We start from the raw sequence: 19,505 nt of genomic DNA, 5'->3' as shown, positions 1-19,505 counted from the left end.
TCATAGAGAAATAAAGTGTTAGCTCCTAAGAAGCAACCAATACATGAAACAGAATTTCAAAATCCAGTAAATATAACTAGTGATCCAAGTTCAAGAGAAATGTATATAATTGCGCTTAAAATCCTATAATCTTTAAAATGTATCTTGGCTAGTTGATGTCCTTTTTTCTTCCCTGCAACCAAAGAGATGTAGCGAGTTTGTCTTTGCTTTATCGTTATTTTCATGGAAAGTGCTCGACTGAGCTTCAATCTATGGTCCCCCTCACCAAACTTTCACAAGAAACACTCGTCTAGTTGAAAACACTATCAATAATTCCTCCCCCTCTTTATCTATCCCTAAACCTAAACATAGATTCCATGAACAAAGCTTCTTTCTTAGAACTGCACGCCTGTGGAACTGTCTTCCGTTTTCCTACTTTCCAGCTGACTACGATATGGTTGTCTTCAAGTCCAATGTAAACAAATTCTTGATGAGCCGTTCCACTTAAGCTAACAAATTTACTGAATTTCCATTACTAACAATTACTATATTGTTCAATTGACTACTGTACACTCTTAACCCTTATCCTCGAGTGGCCTCTGCGCTTTGATAAGTGGTGATGCCTATGTAAAAAAAAAAACGGCTAGAGTCTCAGCAAAAACAAAAGAAGAAAATTAAAAAATAACATGAACCTTGAATGAAATGAACCTCATACTAATTGCATAACGAGTAATAAAAGAATTCTTAAACATACTGGGACACAATTTCTCGAATCCAAACTTGTATGAAGTATAAACAGCATTCTTAAAAGGGACAATATGAATCCTTAAAAAAAATTAGTTATTATCGAGTTATCTATCTGCCTAGTTATCTATCTATCCAGTGATATTGTTAAAATAGTTTAGATTGTGAGTTATTTATTGTTTATAGAATAAATTGGGATGAAATGTAAAAATGGTTTTTAGCTGAAGATGTTTACAGAAATTAGCTAAGTTAAAAATGAACAAAATAAACTTAAGCAGTTGTGTACATGACAGAAGTCACATGTTAAGAGATGTGTGCGTTTGATGATGACATAATGGAACTGACAGGTCAAGAAGATTAGATTGAGTTTGAGTTTGGTCACGGAAGTGAGCAGACGTGCTTCAAAGCCAGGTATGTGTTATGGGTAATAAAAGAATTCTTAAACATACTTGGACACAATTTCTCGAATCCAAACTTTGATGACGTACAAACAGCATCCCTAAAAGAGATAACATATGTCCTTAAAAAAAACCCTTGTATAGAAATCAAGTCTTAGCCTCTTTAGGGTATCCCTTGATTTCTTGTAACTAAATGCACTAACATATTAAAAGCAAAAAAAAACAAAACACTGATCCTAGTGAAGTATATGGTTCAGCTTTTTTATGACAAAAATCCTGCTTTTATTATGAGATGTCTTCAATAAGTTTCCAGACTTTAAAATTGTTGCACATTCTTGAAAATTCAGTATGCAAATACTATACATCTTAAATTAGGGGTGGGCAAACTTTTCAGGGTAAGGTCCACATAGTATATTTTCTAATATAATTGATTACTAAAATTGACAAAATAAAAGGATTTCAATGGAAAAATGCAATTCATTTTCACATTACTGATTATAAAATCCTTTCGGGCATTTAATATTCAGTACTTGGAGAGCCGCATGAATTCCTTTGGCGGGCTGCATGCGGCCCACAGGTCATAGTTTTCCCATCCCTGTCTTAGATGATTAGTCAACTTTATGATTTCAGGTTCAAAGTCACTTTTTTTTAAGAAACGAATTTTTATCGTTTTTTCATGGCAAGTGCTTGCCTGAGCTCCAGACTTTCACAAAAACGCGCGTCTATCTTAGACCACTATCAATAATTTCTCCCAACTATTTATTAGTGCCTAAACCTAAACGTTGATTCCATAAACAAAGCTTCTTTTTTAGAAGTGCACGCCCATGGAACTCTCTTTCGTTCGCCTGCTTTCTACAATATGGTTATCTTCAAGTCGAATGTAAACAAGTTGTCGATGAGCCGTTCCCCTTAAGTATCCAATTTACCAAATTTCCACTATGTATGATTACTATGATATTGTCCAATTGACAACTGTATACTCATTAACCCTTTATCCTCGAGTGGCTTCAGGGTCTTGATAAGTGGTGACTCCTTTGTAAAAGAAAAAAAAAAAAAAAAAAGAAAAGCTACAGCAGGAATTGGAATACACTCTACCTGATTGTCGAAGTTTGTGAATTTCAAAAAATGCATCTGGACAACAAGAATGTTACTTACTCCTGAAAATGTGTTGTACCACTACAAGGCCTCCATTCACTCATGTATGGAGTATTGTATTCACATTTGGGATCATACATCTACTACTAGTCTCTCACTCCTGGACATGGTTCACAAGAGAGTTGCCAACCTGATAGAGCCTGAACTGTCATCTAAGCGTCAACCTCTGTCCCATCAGTGAAATGTTGCATCCGTCTGCCTGTTTTACAAGTATTTTAATGGTGGATGCTCTGGCAAACTACAAGCCCTTGTACTCCCTTCACATAAATACCACTGTCAAACCAGACAAGCAGCAAATTCCCTCCCCTACACAGTAGAGATCCCTAAAAAAAACCTTCTACTCTAATAGTTTCTTCCCCAGAACTACTATACTCTGGAATTCCCTTTCAGGTTCCTGCTTCCCCAACTGTACTGACATGCAGAAGTTCAAGTGTAATGTAAGCAGACATCTTGCTGCTCAACTCCCTACATAATATCCCTGCAACTCATATCCCTGTTAGTAGCCCCTTTCATCGCTGTGCCTTATTTGGGGTGAAAATGCAATAAAAAACATATTACCGACAAATCCTGTTTTTTTCATGTGTAGCTCAGAACTTCTATAACATTTTTATGTTAAAAATTGATTGATGGATTGGCTTTGATAAAGGTTCTTACCTGATCGTTGTTTTTATATCAGGTTAGTAGCGGATTAGTATGGTGAACAACAGACACGTGTGAACACAACAAATTATTTATTGAACTCTTAAATATAGTAGTCAACTATGTAGTGAGAGGTTGTGGTATGAGGAATAGTATGAGTAATCACAGTATATCTAGCATCTGCGGCTTTTTACTTAAAAAAACAACTTTTTTTAGTTTACTTTTATGAACATTGAAAGTTAATTCTGACACCATTTTATATCAGGTTAGTAGCGGATTAGTACGGTGAACAACAGACCCGTGTGAACACTGCAAAATATTTATTTAACTCTGAAATATAATAGTCAACTGATGTCTATTGTCTCTTATGTGGTGGGAGGTTGCGGTATGAGTAGTCACGGTTCAAGGGAAATAACTCATGTATATCTAATAGTTGTCAACATCCCATGGCCGACCACTACATTCATCATCTTCAAGAGTCTCGTTGCCGCCATGAAATTTCTTAACTCACCACTGTGCTGTGCGTTCAGTAGTGGTGTCGGAAATTTATCCTCTTTCAGATAAATGCGACGCAAAACTAAAGAAAAAATATAAAGCAATGAAATAAAAGGAGGAGGGGGGTGTAAAGAATAAAATAGAAAGGTTTTAAAACTAAGAGATTTTATTTACAAAAAGTTGCAAATTTTCCCCTTTGCAGGCATTAAATACAAAAACAAAGAACGCCAAAGTAACCAAATATAATACAACCCCCACCCCGCTACTTCTTATATTGAAAATTTATCAACAAACGAATACAATATTAAAATTAAAATAGAAGTACTTCCTAATAATAAATCGAATACAATAATTTTAAGAAACATACTCACAGATTGATAGCAGACAGCACGTGTCTTTTTTCTCAAATTAAAGTCTTTTAAAATTACTCTCCTTCAAAATACATGCAAACCGGAGCCACGTAAATAAAGTTTTCAGAAGTTCACTTCGTTATGACCGGGTATTCTTTGCCGGGTTATACTTCTTTGAAGGAAAGGCTCGGGAAATTCCACATCTGCGCTGGGCAATGAATTCACGTCCAATCTCCTCGCCACTGGAATCCAAAAGAGGCTGATTATTTGTGCTGGGACTAGTAACATCATCATCAGGGAGCTAGCATTGTCCTTTTATTCAAATTAAGGGGAGTTTCATACGAACTCAAAATATACAAAACTAAGATCAATAAACGATACAAAATACAGAAAATCAAATATAAGAACCAGAATGAAAATATAAATGTATACAGAGATATGTACAATAGTTGGTACAAAAAATTCCAGCAGTGGTTCCTGGGGCAAACGCTTCATTGATTGTTTCAGCAGATTTTCGGCCTAGCTTGAATTGAAATAAGAAAATTGTGTGAAGTTGCTGTTCTCATCTTGTATTCAACGTTCTGAAAAAAGAACATAATTGTTTTAAAACGGTTGTAATTTAAACGATCAGATAAAGCGAAAAAATGCTCTTTAAAATGATATATAAAGTAAAGGTATTGTAAAAAAAAAAAACTTATTTGAAAATACGTCATTTTAAATCAAAATTAAAAATTCCGCCAGAACCTTCTTGTCAATCTAATATATGTATATGTAAATATATATAATATTTACCAAAAATTATCCCTTTTGAATACCGTAATATGTACACACACACACACACACACACACACACACACACACACACACACACACACACACACACACACACACACACCTATCATTTATTTAATTTTACTTTTTAAAACGGCACTTTACATACACGTGTTTTGCTGCTGCAGCTCGTCATTGTAGCTTGACTGTAATAGGGCTCGAACCTCAAACTATAGGTTTTGAGATTCGAGCTCTATTACAGTTGTTACATAAGAAGGGCGGTCCCATTCTCATGTAAGTAAGAAGGGAGACTAGATAAGTGAAAATGATATTAGGAAAAGGCTAGAATCGAACCCTGTAGGCAATTGTTAAAAGATAATGGATAATTGAAATCTTAGGAATGCAGTCGATTGTTAATTCTTTTAGAAATAACTAAATATTATTTATGTCAGAAAAAGAGCGATTGTCCATAATTTTAGAAATAACTGGATATTAAATATGTCAGTTTAAAGAATGGACAATGCGAGTTTATAGATAATGATTAAAAATAGGTTAGATATTGAGCAATTAAAATTGGGAATTCTTTGTTTGCTAAAAATGTGTTTGGACAGACATATGTAAAATCCACATGAAGTTTAGTCATGGTGGTTAACAGCACACCTCTGACGTCACAAACTAAGAAGGTTCTCAATATATTGAGATGGGGTTCGAAGTTAGAGTCACACTCACAGCCAGAAAGAGAGAGAGGGTCAGAGAATGAAGCTGATTCCCTTAGACGGGAAGCGTGGAAGATAGGCCATGTAGCTTGAAGTTTGAATTCCTGACATCATCAATCGGCCGACAGGTGAATAAAGAAATCATTTAATATTTTGTAACTGTTTGTCTTTGCGTCATCATTCCACCAACTGAAAAGTAAATGTGTTTTATCATCATCTTTAACAAACTTTGTATAACTCCCCTTCCAAGTAATGTGCCTCCTCCATAAGTGAATGCATCTCCCCTCCATCTGTTTTAACAAGAATTGTATTACACATTCTTTCAATAATGAATTTGCATCTCTCTCTCTCCGAATATAAAAGTCATCATCCCCCATTATATGTTGTCTCCAATATGTACCCGCTACACAGCACAGTCAAGCAACACTAAACTGTAGAGCAGTGAAACATGTGTACACAGAGTACTGTTTTAAAAAATAAAATAAATTATACATTTATTCATTTATTTACTTACGTCCTAAAATTAGGGGCGATATTTCTTAGGGAAAACTAATTCCTTAATCTCTGAGGAGGAGACGCTAATACCGAATATTTCATTATCGCTAAAAACTCAACAACAAAATAATATATATATATATATATATATATATATATGATTGTTGAGCTGGATTAAATCCGACGATATGAAATAAAATGGAGGTGGAAGGACCTGGATACTCAACGTTTCGCCCGATTTATGCGGGCTTCTTCAAGTCAATGACCATCCCTCTTGAAGAAGCCCGCATAAATCGGGCGAAACGTTGAGTATCCAGGTCCTTCCACCTCCATTTTATTTCATATATATATATACATATATATATATATATATATAATTTTAGTCAGTCAATAAATTAAAAATTTTATGATGTGAAATGATCAAACTTCAAATCAAAAGATTTTTTATTATTCTATGTAAGACAAAGAATACATTTGAAATATTATAACTCCTTATCCTATAGGATTTCGGTGTTTACTATGTCTTCAGAGGAGAAAATATTAGCAAATAATTATAATGAAATGTAATGGTTAATTATTTGCTTATAATTATAATTATTTGCTATTTTCTCCTCTGAGGAGATGATAGACATCGAAATCTTGTAGGATAAGGAGTTATAATATTTCAAATGTATTCTTTGTCTTACATAGAATAATTAAAATCTTTTGATTTGAAATTCAAACATTTCATGTCATAATTTTTTTAATTCATTAAATGACTAAAATTTGATTTATTTGCTCTATCTTGAATATCGAGCAATCTTTATTTAGATGGGATTGTCCTTAAAGAATATTACGGCCAATAATATTTTGTAAGACCTATAATCACAGGTTTCCATACCAGTTGATTTGTTAGATAACTTTATTCTGAAGTATAGATATACATATGGTCGATGTCAAGTTTCTTTCCAACTTCAAAAAAAAGTACAATGGGGAAAGGAGTGGCTGGTTACTTCCGTTTTCCTGCTTTCCAGCCGTCTACAATATGGTTGTCTTCAAGTCCAACGTGAACAAGTTTCTGATGAGCCGTTCCACTTAAGTTAACAAACTTACCGACCTTCCATTACTATCGATTACTATATTGTCCTTTTGACTACTCTACACTCTTTAACCCTTATCCTTGAGTGGCCTATCGGCCTTGATAAGTGGTGACGCCTATGTAAAAAAAAACAAAAAAAAAACTTTAAAATGAAGACTTTTATAGATTTTCAATGGCGCTGAAAGCAGATAAGCAGTTTTCATAATATGAAGAAATTACTTTTTTTCAAAATGTAGGGGAACACTTTCCTATATAAATTTAACGTAAAATGAGCACCCACTTTCTTGATCTAGTACTTTCTTTCTATCATGAAAACAAATTTAATTGTGATATTCATTGTCAGCATCTCTGTAATCTGAGTAAAAAAACAGCGCCGGTTTTCAGCATTTTTTTCATCTCATAATTTAGGATGCCAATAATGCTGACAGTAAGCTTACACGAGCGGTTTACACAAACATACTTTTATTTTTCGTTCTTTTTTTTACATTTTTTGAAGGGGGTATTTACTTAGAGAACTTATATAGTTTTTAACAGGCACTTCTGCAGTTTAATAGTTCACAAAAATTTTTACATTAGGGAGCGGTGGGAAGTGTTGTGGTGGCCACGTTGGACTTGAAGACGATCATATTGTAGTCAGCTGGAAAGCAGGTAAATGGAAGACAGTCCACAGGTATGCAGTTCTAAGAAAGAAGCTTTGTTCATGGAATGTACGTTTAGGTTTAAGCACAGAAAAAGTGTAGGGAGAATTGTGTTTTCAGCTAGACAAGTGTTTCTCATGAAAGTTTGGTAAGTAGGAGAAATCATTGATAATGTTTTCAGCTAGATGTGGGTTTCTCGTGAAAGTTTGGCAAGGAGGGATCATGAATTAGGGCTCAGACGAGAACTTGCCATGAAAATAACGATAAAACAGAAACAGGTTTGCAACGTTTGAGAAAGAGGTGTTAGGAAAGAGAAAAGGACATCTCCCACTAAGCTGCACAGTCTATTTTGAACTCTGTCCAGGCAGGATAAGATCTTCCTAGCAGCTCCTGCCCAGATGTGACAGCAATACTCCATCCTTGGACTTACCTGGCTCTTATATCGGTAGAGAATTGCATCAGCAGGTAGATATCTACTGGATCGATAGATGGATCCTACCATTTTTCCAAAGACCTTGGCAACAGATTTGATGTACGTGTTCCATTTTAGATCAGGAGTAAAGGTCAAGCCCAGAAGCTTGTCAAAACATGGAGTCACCCCAAGACGAGAGCCATTCATTTCAATTGATGTCAGATGGTGTACAAATAAGTTTGGTTTTAAAGTCTATATAATTTCTAAACATTAACCTTTGTCATTGACTCAATATTATTGTTTCTTATTTTCTTTGTAAGCCACACACATTAAAATTTATAAATTCATTTGCATGGGACTAATAGCATTCATCCACACCAAACCTCTTGGGTCAAAAAGCAGGACGTTTGAGAAATGGCTGATGTAGTTGAAAGCACTTTTTTTTTCGTCAAAAATATGAATTTTTGACCAATCAGGCCTTCATTTAAAAAACTTATTTTTTGTAAGCTTCTGGGAATCTCTAATATTTTGTCTTAATAGTCCATGGCCCAGCAAGGTCGACTGTGACCCCTCCCCCCATAACCCGTCATAAGTGATATCGTTGGAAAGCTTGGGATATCTAGATTAAGAAAAAATATGTCAACATTAAAAAATTTGGGATTTCATTTGATATATGTCATTCCAGGATCAGTTAGAATGAATATAGATATTAATGCAAAGGGACAATATTTCATTGATCTTTTTCAAATACCGAAGATAATTTTAACGGTAGGTTAGATTATATGCTAAAAACTAACAGTGCATCCCAAATTTTTTAATGTTAACATATTTTTTCTTAATCTAGACATCCCAAGCTTTCCAACGATACCACTTATATGAGAGGGGTGCACGGTCGACCCCGCTGGCCATGGATTATTCCCTGACCGTGCTGCTATGCAAAAGTTTAAATATAACGAAAACCAACATCTTGTTAATTTTTCCTAGTCATGGTCTCAAATAGAAGCCCTTACGATAGACTAGCAGAGTTACTCAGCATTGCCAGGGAAAATGTGTAACATATTTTTTATTAAAACTTCTATCTCTTCCCTGTTTTCACCTTCTCTTTCCCTCTTTCTTCTCCACCCAGACATGTGCACACATGCGCGCGCACACACACACTCATAGATTCCATCATACAAATACAAGTTACATTGTAATTTTCGGTGACAGATGACTTAAATACATTAAACAATACACTTTGTCAAACTATATTCTCCATAAAGTGATTTTAAATATGCAAGGAAAGCAGTTTCACAAATTTTTATATGAAAATCATGATTTTTTTTTTTTGGTTCAATTACATGAAATAGTCACATTTTGACTGGATAAAATTAATAAATTTAAGTAACCCTACATTAGTCACCTGAGTATTCCAAATATGGTTAGTCCCATGGGGTGTTTATACACACCAATACAAAGATGATGTAGTGTGATTTTTTTCTTTTAATTGCATTTTCACCCCCAAACAATGCACAATATAATGCCAATTATAATTTATTGCATAACCATACTATTATTATGCACATGATTATAATTATTATCACCATTAATCTCATTATAATTATTTTTATATTCATTTTTACTATCATTATAATTATAATATTGTATTACAATATTATATCATGCTTAGTACTATAATTTTAACTATCATCATTATTAGTATGTTAGTTTTACCTCATTACTAGCAGTTCAGCCCTATGTATTGTTCATAACTTAATTATATATATATATATATATATATATATATATATATATATATATATGTATATGTTTGACTAATGTCCAGATAACCTACATCTAAAATTTCAAGTGTTTAAACCAAAAATTGGCAGAGAAGTTTAGCAGAGTCTGCAAAGGTCAACTCTTTCAACTTTGACCTCTTGATAGCCAAATATTTGCCCCAAAACCGATTAAAAAATTTGCTGCATGTTTGAATACTCTTTATGCAAAATTTCAAATGTTTAGACCCAAAATTTGCCAAATAGTTTGATAGAGACCGCAAAGGTCAAATCGTTTGAACTTTGACACCTTGGCAGCCAAATATTTGGCCAAAAACCTATTAAAAAGCTTTCCCTATGTCTGAATACATTTTATGTAAAATTTCAAATGTTTAGACCAAAAATTTGGTAAAGACCGTGGAGGTCAAATTTTATAAAACTTTGACCCCATTTTGACCACTTATTTATTGTTTTGGGATCAAATCAAATTAAAAGTTTTGATCCATGCCCAAGTAACCTACATCTAAAATTTGAAGTGTTTAGACCCAAAACTGGCAGAGGAGTTTGGTAGAGTTTTCAAAGGTCAAACCGTTTAACTTTGACAGCCAAATTTCTGGCCCAAAATCGATTAAAAAGATTTTTCCAAATCTCAATAACCCTTATGTCAAATCTCGAGTCTGTAGACTGAAAATTGACAGAGTAGTTTGGTAGGGAAATGTACACACACAATCTCACTTTTATATAGAGATTGCATTTTCACCCCAAACATTATAATATATTGCATTACAATATTATTATAATCCATAGTATTATAATTATTACTATCATCATTATTAATCTCATTATAGTTATTTTTTTTATCATTACCATTATAATTATGTTATATTTATATTGTATTACCACATTATGATTATGCGTAGTATTATAATTTTAATCATATAATTATAATCAATAATTATAATCATCACTATTAATCTCATTATAATTATGTTATAATATTAATATTTTATTACAATATTATATCATGCTTAGCACTATAATTTTAACTATCATCATTATTAGTATGTTAGTTTTATATCATTATTATAGTCATCATCATTATTACTAGTCTCGTCATTATCCTTATGATTATTTTATTCTTGTCTTATATATATGTTATACATCACTATTAATATTACATTAGTTTAATACTATTATTATCATACTAATTATATTAGCATTATAATTATTGTTATTATTCTCATTGTTAATTTTATTCTCTTAAGAAAAACACACTTAGAAAGCATAATGAATACCCATCCACACAAGCACATAATCTACATATGTAAAAGGCAAAATGTGTGTGTGTGTGTTTGTATGTCTCGCAAAAGCTTTCGACACACACGACAGATCCTGACCAGATCAGTATCGTTTTGAAGCTCAATGTCTTTGACGACAAATATCGAAAAATCGGCCAAAAACATTAATTCCTTTTTTGCCTTCTAATTCCTACACTTATGTAATGGGATGTTTTTTCCTTTTAAAACAAAAACTAAATTATTTTACTGTTCGCTTGAAGTTTTTTTGTTTTTTTCACACCTCTCTCCACCCAGGTTGCATTTATTTTTTTTCTGGTTGTAGTGACTCCTTACTATACCACCTCTTCACACCCGAGCAACGCCGGATACCCCCACACCCACAAATCAATAAAGAAAACGTTATTCAAGAATATTTATTGTTTATAGTGAAATAATTCTGAAAGCATAAATCACCATTTGTTTGCATGTTAATGTCGTCACACATTTACTGCATGTGAATATATATTTTGTTTTACAGCATATTAACCTCTTCCACGTTATTTAATACCAAATCCAGTAATTTTGGTAAAAGGTTTTATGTTTCAAGTTTTTTCTTATATATCTCCAAATATTTATTTGTAAAGTTAATTTGGTTCAATTTATTTAATGCCAAATCTAGTAACTTTGGAAAAAGGTTTTATTCTTCAAGTTCTTTATATTTTCGAATATTTATTCATGGTGTTCGGTTTGATTGTTTTGTAGAAGAAAATGATTGGGTTCATTTTTGACTTTTGCAAAGGAAAAGGAAAAAAAAAATCAATAACATCAGAGTTTGGTACATTTTTGGTCAGGCCATTAGTATCTTCAGATGCCTAATAAGTATTTATCTGGATAAAAATTACAAATGGTAACGAAGGAGCAACTTCAAATCACTCATAGAGACCAAAGGGCTCTGACCTGGAACTAACAATTTTTTTTTTTTCATAGGCATCACCACTTATCAAGGCCCAAAGACCACTTGAGAATAAGGGTTAAGAGTGTACAGTAGTCAATTGAATAATATAGTAATTGTTAGAAATGGAAATTCTGTAAATTCGTTAACTTAAGTGGAACAGCTCATCAAGAACTTGTTTACATTGGACTTGAAGACAATCAGATTGTAGTCAGCTGGAAAACAGAAGAGAGTTCCACAGGCGTGCAGTTGATTTCATTATGATTTGAATTTATATCCATGTTTTTAAATCAATTTTAGATCCTGATATTTTCTTTAACCTCTTTTTTTTATTTTACTTTGGTTAGTTAAAACTTGATTTCATTATGGTTTGAATTTAACTCCAATATTTAAAGATAGACATTGTTCCTTTTATGGTTGCTGACTGTATTTCATTACATTTCAGTGTGTGTAGATTTTCTATGGAGGTTATGTTATAGTGTATGTCATTTTCAAATTATATTTTACCTTATCATTATTTGATCCTCAAGTTAACACTTGATTCTGTTACGATTTGAATTTATATCTGGGAGCTCTTTTAAGAATAAATGCTGTTGCCTTTATGGCTGCTAGTTGTATTTCTTTACAGCTTGGTCTTCCAGGAATTGCTTCTAAGTATTTCTGAAGACTCTTTTTTATTAAGCCAGTTGCTCCTATCACAACCAGTATAATGTTTATTTCTTTCAGAGACCATGTCGTTTTTAGATCATTTTTCAGGTTCTGATATTCTGTTGTCTTTTCCTCATTCAGCTCTATTCAGGCCGAGATCATTTGGGACTGTGACCTCGATAATGAGTATAGTTTTTTCTTATTCTGTATTTGATTGTAAATCCGCAAACAGATATCGAAATATAATGGATATAAAAATGATGAGCGATACAAACCTTTTTGCCATGTTTATTTGCATTATTAGTTTTTTCACTTTTGAAAAAAATGTTTTACTTTGGTTAGTTTTAAGAAATCTGAGGGCACTTTTAAAAATAGACGTTAACCAGTCATTTTTACTCTCAATTTCTTTTGTTTAAGCAAGGAATGGGACATCCTACCAGATGCTAAACATTCACCCACTATTTTATACATTCAAACTGAGATATCTTTTTAAGATTCTGTTCCTTTTAGTGTAATTGTTTGAATCTTCTTTGCACTTGGTTTACTAGGTTAGGTAGTTTTTAAGTCTGATTGTTTCTACAATTACTGGAATGATAGAGATCTTCCTAAGATTCCAGTTTCTTTTTCATGCCATACATAAGACCATGGGATTCTGTAATCTTTTCCCTCTCAACTTGGTTCAACCCAGCATCATTAAGGACACCGACTTCTACTAAGGTTGCTTCCTTCTCCTTCTTGTCCCATATTACTATGTCCGGTTTTATAGATTCGTTTTATAGGTATGCAGCTGTAGAGATTGCATAGTTATAATGGATGGTATATGATTTGTTTCCAGCTATTCTTTCGGGTAGATGTTTCCAAGACTTGCTGCCGCATTCAATATTCAATTTCTTACAGATAGTCCACTGGAAATATTTACACACTTGTTCACCAGAAATATTTTTTTTTTTCATTTTTCTTAAACTTTTTCTTCTAGGGGATGGGACATCCAACCAGATGTCTGACATTTACCCCTATTTTAGTGAGTCCAACCAAGAGATCTTTTCAGGATTCTAGCCGTCCCTTTCAGTGCAATCGTTTGTATTTCACTTGCACTTGGTTCACCGGGTATGCTTGCTATGTACTTTTTAAAGTTAAAGTTGTGTGTGTCTATATGAAATTTTAAATCTGATTTCCCTGAACTCTACATGCATATGGTTTCTCTCATTTTTTTTTATTTTACTTCAGTAAGTTTGGGTTGCGAATATTATGTTATTTGGAATGTTTGGTCAAGGTTTACTTCTAGGGAAAAGTATCCTCATACCAGGTTGTTCTGACAAACCCGTGTACAGATAGACCTTAGACACTCGGAGATAGTGTCTAGTAGGTATTCAAGTTCTTTAACCATTTTCATATGCTATAGTATATCTTTTGTTTTAATTTCTTGGTCTTACTAGATTCGATGACAAAAATTCATCTAATCTGGTGAAGTATCCAGCTAAGTAATAGTAGATATTCAAGTTCTCTAACGAATGTGCGTGTTCATATGAAGTTTCAAATGTGATTTCCTTGAAAACGCTTTACCACAAACACCGCAAGCATATGGTTTCTCTCCTGTATGTTTTCGTTTATGAATCGTCAAATACGATTTTTGTGAAAAAGCCGAACGACAAACTTCACATGCAAAAGGTTTCTCGCCTGTGTGTGTCCTCATATGATTTGTTAAAATGGAACGTTCAGAAAACGATGACGAACAAACGTCACAAACAAACGGTTTCTCTCCACTGTGCGTTCGTTTGTGAATCATCAGGTGACCATTTTGTGTAAACGATTTGTCACACACGTCGCATGCATATGGTTTTTCACCAGTGTGTATACGCATGTGGATGTGTAAACTTGCGCGTTCAGAAAATGCTGCATTACACACTTGACATGCGTGAGGTTTCTCCCCCGTGTGCGTTCGAACGTGCGTGTTTAGATTGGATTTCTGGGAAAATGTCGAACCACAAACTTGACACGCAAATGGTTTATCACCAGTGTGCGTTCTTAAATGCGTTTTTAGATTTGATTTTACTGTAAACGCGGATCCACATACGTCACATGAATATGGTTTTTCACCTGTGTGCGTTCGCATATGGATTTTTAATTTTGGTCGTTCGGAAAATGTTGCCGTACAAATTTCACAAGCAAAAGGTTTATCACCTAAAAGTTGTAATTCCATGTTTTTTGGTTTGTTTTATTTTTGATTGTTACAGTAAATTTGCTCAGTTAATTACACTTGGTTCATTGGGTATATTTGCTAGTTTTTTAAATTATTTTTCAGGAGTTGCTTTTAAAATTACTGGAATGAATAGTGTGCATCTCATGTGTTTATTCACGTTTGATTTCTCGGATTTTTGCGATTTCATGTTTATAGGGTTAGGTTTTTTTAATTGTTACAGTAAATTTTTTCATTTAATTCCATATTCATTTTTTATTTTACTTTATTGCTCACAGTTAATTGGCTCAATTTGAATGTTTTATCTTTTTACTTTAATTGTTAAAGTTAATTTGCTCAGTTTAAATATTTTATGTCTTTACTTTAATTGTCACAGTTAATTTGCTCAGTTAATTCCCTGTTTATTGTTTTGTTATTTTAATTGTGAATTTTCTCAGGTAAACATGGTAGAAGCATAAGATTTTACTCTTATGTTTTGGTTCTAATTCAAATTTTACAAGCAGAAGGTTTTTCTCCTGGCTGTAATTCTATGTCTGTTGGATTATTTTTCTTTTTAATTGTCACAGTGCGTTCTCAATTAGACACATACGATTTTACTGTTGTTTTGGTTTCATTTTAATTGGTAAATAAACTTTTTTTCTGATTTTCATTCAAAATAGGTTATTCATTCATAAAATCCTTTGACGGTTCATTGTCATTGTTTAGTTAATTCCATGTTTCATGTTTTTTTTTAAAATTGTCACAGTAAATGTGTTCAATTAAACATGTATGATTTTACTGTTGTGTTTTGATTTCATTAGAATTGGAAAATAAACCTTTTTCTGAATTTCATTTTTCCTCTGTAATTCTGTTCATTGTTTTCTATTTTTAATTCAATTCATTCAGTTAACTCGATGCTTATTATGTAATGTTTTTTTAATTGTCAAAATGAATTTGCTGAGTTAAACATGATAGAAGTATAAGATTTTACTTTTGTGTTTTGGTTCCATTATATCTGAGGGCTCTTTTAAGAATAGATGTTGTTCCCTTTATGGCTGTGTTTCGTTACAGCTCAGTCTTCAATGTTTATATTTAGGAAGCTGAAAATTTTACAACAAAGTGTCATGGGTACTCGGCAGCTCGACTGGAGCATATTTAGTGGAGCTGACAAAACGGGCCATTTTGGGCGGTTTGAATACACACGACCAGTCCTAAGAAAGAGAAAAAAATTAAATCATAATACTGATCAAACGTAAATATTTTAATGATTTAACAGAAATAAGCAGGAAATATACTGGGTTGATAGAAGGATCCCACCATTTTCCCAGTGACCTTGACAACTGATACATACATACATATATATATATATATATATATATATATATATATCCATTTATACCTCAGCACTGTAGCATACATAGACATGTACATCTAGACGAACTAATCATTTTAATTGTTATGGAACTGCTTTTTACCATGAAAGATTGTAAGTTAGTCCTAAAACATTTTAAAATTGAGCTGGAATGATATATTAGAATATGTACATACTTTTATGAGCTACACACACACACACATACATATATATAAGAGGTACATGTGGTAAAATAACAAGAATATAGTGCTCAATACGTTAGTAGAGCCAAATATGTTTTTATTATTACAACCTCAAGTGTATTACTTAATTACAAATTATTTCAAAAGACAATCGAACCATCTGAGGATATGGACGGATAATTATTATTCAGTTTTTTTAAACAATTTGTAATGAGTTAAGTTAATACATTTGAAGTTGTAATAATAAAACACACACACACTATATATATATATATATATATATATATATATATATATATGAAATAAGAATTACAGTTAAGTTTACCAAAATAATCCAAGATAGCAAAACTAAAGTATATTATAAATATTGAAAAGTTAATATTTATGAAGTAATCTCAACCAGATGTAAAAGCTCGATGAAACCAAATAGGAAATAGAGCTTATAATAAGAACAAGTAGTTAATAAAACATGTTTACCATTATTGGATATTTTACCCTTCACCAGATTATCCATTCACATGAAATCACCCTTTTCTTCGGCCTAGTTCCTCTGCTTCACTATTTGTTACCAAGTAAGATCTATGACTTATTTGTAGTTTCATTAAACGCTTTTGCAACCAAAATCCGATCCCTGATGAGAAGGAAAGTATTTCTTCAAAACTCTGCGGATTAAAAACTATCCACTTATTTTGTGCTTCCTTTTTAAAATTAAATATGTTTTTAACTCTTTTTCAAAGTGTTTTCAACATGTTTTATTAACTACTTGTTCTTATATATATAATTTATAGAGGGAATTAGACCGGAAGTCTAGAAGAGCAAAGTTTAATTTAATGTATTTATACTTTAAAGGAACATTGCTCATAGTACTGTAGATACATAATAAGCTCAATAGGTATATTTTTTTATCCTAGAGCTATATTAATATTGAGGATACAGATTAATAATTGTAAATTATGAATCCGTTTCAAAAGGAGAAAAACAAAATCAAATTGAGAATACAATTGTTTCAGAAATAATTTGTCAATATTAATAAAATAAATATCGTTTCAGAAACAATCGTACATCAATTTGATTTTGTTTTATTTCTCCTTTTGATTCATAATTTACAATTATTAATCTTTATCCCCTCTCTCTCTCTCTCTCTCTCATATATATATATATATATATATATATATATATATCACAATAATAAAATGAATTAGATCGCAGATTAATGAATCTTGTGGTTTCAAGTCTTACAAAATATTTTTGGAAGGTTATATTTTTATATAAAACAACCCCAGCTAAATGAAATTGCTCAATATACAAGGTAGAGCAAATTAAAATTTACAGTTTTTATATCTAAATTTCATTCAGAAAGAATATAATTTTCGAAACAAATATTTATTGTTTGAATAAAGCATACAATATTTATATTTATTCCCATAAGCCTACATCGAAAATCCATGAATTAAGGAAAGTGATATAAATATTGTATTCTTTATCCAAACAATAAATTTTTGTTTTGAAAATTATATTTTTTCTCAATGAAATTTAAATATGAAACTGTAAATTATATATATATATATATATATATATATGTATATGTATATATGTATGTATGTAAAGGCTTTCTTTGTAGATATATGTAAAGTGGAATGATAAAATTGTCACCCTAGAAAAGACAACATGATTCCATTTCTATTTGATGAAAACCGGTTTTCTTTTTTTGTCGCAGATCATCTATTCGTTGGTCAGTTGTGTACAATCCCAAGAGTGATAGGAGCCTTCTACCATGTCTGAAAATGACACAATAGAGAGCATGAGTTGTACAGTGATCCATCTCCGATCGCAATCATTGACCATTGTGTCACTTATATTATTTAATTGGAATTCATTGAGTATTATTTATTAATTTTATTTATTGCAGACAATTATCTATTAGTTTTTTTCATGACATTTCGGCCAACTATTCCTCTGGCCTTCGTCAGGTGGTAACTGCAATGGATAGGAACTCTGAATCTCCTGACTGCAGTTCTTCCACATTTTTTTTTTTTTGCTAAGTAAGCCTCTGGCTGACTTTGGGTAGGATTGAAACCACTATTTTCAGACAATCATCACCTAGAACTGTAGAGATTCAACGTCTCTATCAACTGCACCACAAAGATGATCGAGGTTGAATTTTTTGGTCTTATAAATTCATGTTTATTATCTGATCTTCCATGGTCGGGTCCGTACCAAATGGTATATATTATTTAATTGGAATTCATTGAGATGAGTTTTATTAATTAATTTTATTTATTGAGGACAATTATCCTCATCTTTTATTAGTTGTTTTCACGATGTTTCGGCCAACTATTCCTCTGGCCTTCGTCAGGTGGTAACCGTGATGGATAGGAACTCTGAATCTCCTGACTGCATTCACTGCAATTACTGCCTTCCATAGTTGTTGTCGTCTCACCACATTTTAATTAATAAAATTCAACCTTGATCGCCCTTCGGGGCCCATGGCGCAGTTTATAGAGATGTTGAATCTCTACAGTTCCAGGTGATGATTGCCTGAAGATAGCAGTTTCAATCCTGCCCAAAGCTGGCGAGAGGCTTACTTGGCCAAAAATAATGTGATGAGATGGCAACAACTATGGAAGGCAGTAATTGCAGTGAATGCAGTCAGGAGATTCAGAGTTCCTATCCATCGCAGTTACCACCTGACAAAGGCCAGAGGAATAGTTGGCTGAGATGTCATGGAAACAACTAATAAAAGATAATAATTGTCTGCAATAAATAAAATTGTGTCACTTTCACACATGATAGAAGACTCCTATCGCTCTTAGAACTGTACACAACTGGCCAACTAGTAGATTGTCTGCAACAAAAAAGAAAACCGGTTTTCATCAAACGGAAATAGAATCATGTCTTTTTCTATGGTGACAAATTAATCGTTCCACCCTGTAATTTCTGATTTTTAAATGTTTTAAAAAAAAGCTAAAAATTATAAAAGCATTTGTCTTAATATTAATGTTTTAATCTTAACTAGTGGGACCTGTGGAAATTCCATGGCAGACACTTTCATATGTAATATATTGATGTTGACATTCTGTGGATGTTCGTCGTAAATGGAGATGCCCTGATATTATTGTAGCTCTTTTGTTAAAACTACAAAAGTATTTATCTAAGCTAGCAAGGATGTTTGGCATAGCCCGGCCATAAAGTACGCTTAAATATGATATTTTAATTCTTACAGATTTCGTATATATTATTATTGAGTTAATGTTCTATCGATTTTTATGTA

General features: G+C 32.5%; 1 protein-coding gene and 1 long non-coding RNA gene across 2 annotated transcripts in view; both read right to left on the bottom strand.

The window, feature by feature from the left end:
- LOC145269110 (uncharacterized) overlaps positions 1 to 19,505 on the bottom strand; it is a 373,031-nt gene that overhangs the window by 248,878 nt on the left and 104,648 nt on the right. The window lies entirely within an intron of this gene.
- LOC145269108 (uncharacterized) overlaps positions 11,325 to 19,505 on the bottom strand; it is a 36,086-nt gene continuing 27,905 nt past the window's right edge. The window contains exon 2 of the mRNA XM_080124702.1: positions 11,325 to 15,891. Within this exon, the coding sequence (XP_079980828.1) occupies positions 14,009 to 14,704 (696 nt within the window). The 5' untranslated portion in view covers positions 14,705 to 15,891 and the 3' untranslated portion in view covers positions 11,325 to 14,008. The remainder of the gene's footprint in view (positions 15,892 to 19,505) is intronic.

This window comes from Euprymna scolopes, chromosome 45 (genome assembly GCF_053919585.1).
Source record: "Euprymna scolopes isolate OS-2025 chromosome 45, ASM5391958v1, whole genome shotgun sequence".
In the NCBI taxonomy this organism is placed as follows: domain Eukaryota; kingdom Metazoa; phylum Mollusca; class Cephalopoda; order Sepiida; family Sepiolidae; genus Euprymna; species Euprymna scolopes.
Note: the sequence above shows the minus strand (reverse complement) of the source record. Positions and strands in the feature narration are given on the sequence as shown.